This window comes from Tetrahymena thermophila (assembly GCF_000189635.1).
Source record: "Tetrahymena thermophila SB210 genomic scaffold scf_8254612, whole genome shotgun sequence".
Taxonomy (NCBI): Eukaryota; Ciliophora; class Oligohymenophorea; order Hymenostomatida; family Tetrahymenidae; genus Tetrahymena; species Tetrahymena thermophila.
Window position 1 is genome coordinate 10,648 of NW_002476382.1, and position 3,564 is coordinate 14,211.

Below are 3,564 nucleotides of genomic sequence, written 5' to 3' on the forward strand. Positions count from 1 at the left end.
AACTAACTTTTTTGTGATAATTCTTTTCCTAAAAGCAAATTTATAAATTTATATTTGATAATTATTTTAATTTACTTGTTCATTTTATCCAAATTAATTTCAAATAAACTAAAATAAATTTTTAAAAATACTTATAATCAATTAAATCTCAATTAATTGCTATTCAATATTTTTAAAGAAAAATAAATGATATAATAGAAAAAATATTTCGACAATGTAGAAGAAGTAATTAAATATTTTATTATTTATCTCCTTATAATTTATTTCTATTAATAAAAAAGTTTTTAAACTCTTCAATTTAATATCATTAGGTTCTCCATATTGCTCTGAGGTATATTTAATTTATTATTATTATTATTATTACTATTTTTAGTAATGTTTTCTTTTAATTTAATTTTCAGGTTATTAATACTATTAGTTTTCTAATAGAAATACACATCTATAATCATTCATTTTTATTTATACGAATATTTTTTAAATTATTTTAACTTAGTTTTTATTTTCAGTTTTGATTATTAATTATTTATTTTTTATTAATCGATATTTTTTCTTCATTTTTTCCTTCTAACAAATGATTTAATATTTATTTTTTCTTCAATATTTAAAAAGTTAAAATTAAATTGGTGCAAGTGTTGCATCAAGTTTAGGTTTTGCTTTAGCAAAATGTACTAATCTCTCAAATTTAACACTAGATCTTAGGTAAAAATGACTTATTTGTTTTGAATAGTTTTATTTTTTAATATAAAAATCAATTAACAACAATATAACTACCTATTTAAATTTATTTATTTTCTTTTTTATGTTATTTTTCCCTATATTTGTTTGGTAATTTAACTCATTTTTCATTTTCAACTTTTTTTGTATCATAAATTAATTAATTTTTTATTGTTTCATTGATTTTCTTAAATTACAATTTTCTATATTATCAAAGTTCAAATTAAATTGGCGCTATTGGTGCATCAGAAATATGTTCTGCTTTAGCAAATTGCACTAATCTCTAAAATTTGGCACTTGATCTTCGGTAATGAACAGTTTTTATATTTGTATTGTTATTTTTTAATTTGAAAATGGATTGAAAACAATATAACTGGCTCTTTGTTATAATCAATTTATAAACTTTATATTTGGCTTATTTTTCTTGTTTTTATTCTGCTTCTGTTTGTATTTGTTCTTAATTATATATTTTTTCTTCTATATTTAAAAAGTTGGAATCAAATTGGTGATGAAGGCACATAAAGCTTAGGTTCTGCTTTAGCAAATTGTATTAATCTCTAAAATTTAATGCTTGGCCTTTAGTAAAAACTGTTTATTTGTTTTGGATTTTGATATTTTTTAATATAAGAATTAATTTAAAATAATTTTAATTTTTTAATTTTTTATTCTGCTTTATTTTTTTTCTTCTTTTTATTCAAGTATTTAACATATTTTTTATTTAAAAATTTTTGTTTTATTATTTAAACATTATTATCTGATTACTTCATAATTTTTCTTCATTTTTTCCTTCTAAATAATTAATTTATTATTCTATAATATTTAAAAAGTTGGAATTAAATTGGTGATAAAGGCGCATAAAGCTTAGGTTTCGCTTTAGCTAATTGCACTAATCTCTAAAATTTGACACTTTATCTTAGGTAAAGCAGTTTATTTGTTTTGGATTGTGATATTTTTATTGATAGAAAAATTTAATTCAAAATAATAAAACTAGCTATTTAAATTTATTTACTAACTATTTATTTTTCTTTTTTTATTGTGTTTATAAATTTTTTCTTTCTATGTTAATTTAATTCATTTTTTCATTTTCTACTTCTGCTTAAATCTTTAATTAATTCTTTTCTTATAATTTCATATTTTAATTCATTTTTTCCTAATAGCTAACTAACTCATTAATTTTTAATTTTTTCTTTTATATTATAAAAGCTAAAATAAAATTGGTGCAATTGGAGCATCTGATTTAGGTTCTGATTTAGGAAAGTGCGCTAATCTCTCAAATTTGATACTTGATCTAAGGTAAAAACAGTTTATTTGTTTTGGATTGTGATCTTTTAGAATATAAAAATAATTTAAAACAATATAACTAACTCTTTTTATTGATTTATTTAATAGCTTTTTAAACCCTTTTTTATCTTTAATTTTAGCTTTTATGATTAATTATTTCATATTTTTTCCTTCTAATTAACTAATTAATTAATTAAATATTAATATATTTAAAAAGTAACAACAAAATTGGTGATAAATGTTCTTCAAGCATATGTTCTGCTTTAGGAAATTGCACTAATTTGTCACATTTGACACTTGTAATTTAGTAAAAACAGTTTGTTTATTTATTTTGGATTGTAATATAAAAACAATATAATTAATTATTCTTTTAATAATTTATTTGTTTATTTTTCTTTTTCTTTTTTATTCTGCAAGTTTTTATTTTTTTTTTTCTTCTTTCTTTATTAGTTTAAATTAATTTTTTTTTTTTTCAGCTTATGTTTTTATTACTAACTAATTAATTCATTTGTTATCATTTCTTCTTTCTTTTTAACTAATTAATTATAAAATTTTTCTTCAATATTTATAAAGTTAAAATTAAATTAATGATGAAGGAGTATCAGGCTTAGGATATAGTTTAGCAAATTGCACTTACCTCTCAAATTTGGTACTTGATCTTTGGTAAAAACAGTTTATTTATTTATTTTGGATTGTAATATTTTTTAATATAAAAATTTATTTAAAACAATATTACAACATATTTTAATTTAATATTATTTTATATTATTCAATTATTTTCTTTTTCTTTTTTATTTGGTTGTGTTTTTTTCTTCTTTTTTTATTAATTTAACTGATTGTTTTATTTTCAATTTTAGATTTTATTATAAATTAATTTCATATTATTTCTTTAATTTTTCAATCTAACTAACTAATTAATTTAATTAAAATTTTTTATTATTATAAAAGTTAAAATTAAATTGGTGCGATTGGTGCATCAAATTTAGGTTCTGCTTTAGCAAACTGTACTAATCTCTCAAGTTTAGCATTAGATCTTAGGTAAAAACAGTTTATTTGTACTAGATTCTGATATTTTTTAATATAAAAATGAATTTAAAACAATATAACTAACTACCTATTTTAATTTATTTATTAGCTTTATATTTAATTGATATTTCCTTTTCTTTATTATTCTACTTGTGTTTTTTTCCCTTCTTTCTTTGTTAATTTAACTCTTTTTTTCATTTTGAACTTATGCTTTTATTTTTAATTATTAATTATTTATTATTTTAAATTTTTCCTTATAAATAACAAATTAATTATATATTTTTTCTTTAATAATTCAAAAGTGGCAATCAAATTGGCAGTGAAGTTTCATCAGGCTTAGGTTATGGTTTAGCAAATTGCACTAATCTCTCAAATTTAAAACTTGAGCTTAGGTAAAAATGGTTTGCTTGTTTTTGATTGTGAGTGATATTTTTGAATTTAAAAATTTATTTAATACAAATTAACTGGCTCTTTTAATTTATATATTAGCTTTTTATTTTGCTTGTATTTTATTTTATTCAATCAGAGAATTTACAATCGGGG

At 18.6% G+C, this 3,564-nt stretch overlaps 1 protein-coding gene across 1 annotated transcript in view; it reads left to right on the plus strand. All coding sequences in view use genetic code 6, as the record gives it.

The window, feature by feature from the left end:
- Positions 1 to 186: 186 nt before the first annotated feature.
- TTHERM_001424461 (cyclic nucleotide-binding domain protein) overlaps positions 187 to 3,564 on the plus strand; it is a gene marked incomplete at both ends in the record, with an annotated part of 3,738 nt that continues 360 nt past the window's right edge. The window contains 11 exons of the mRNA XM_012797925.1: positions 187 to 225; positions 282 to 331; positions 610 to 699; positions 932 to 1,021; positions 1,206 to 1,295; positions 1,542 to 1,631; positions 1,918 to 2,007; positions 2,213 to 2,302; positions 2,569 to 2,658; positions 2,944 to 3,033; positions 3,324 to 3,413. Coding sequence (XP_012653379.1) covers positions 187 to 225; positions 282 to 331; positions 610 to 699; positions 932 to 1,021; positions 1,206 to 1,295; positions 1,542 to 1,631; positions 1,918 to 2,007; positions 2,213 to 2,302; positions 2,569 to 2,658; positions 2,944 to 3,033; positions 3,324 to 3,413 — 899 coding nt within the window. The remainder of the gene's footprint in view (positions 226 to 281; positions 332 to 609; positions 700 to 931; positions 1,022 to 1,205; positions 1,296 to 1,541; positions 1,632 to 1,917; positions 2,008 to 2,212; positions 2,303 to 2,568; positions 2,659 to 2,943; positions 3,034 to 3,323; positions 3,414 to 3,564) is intronic.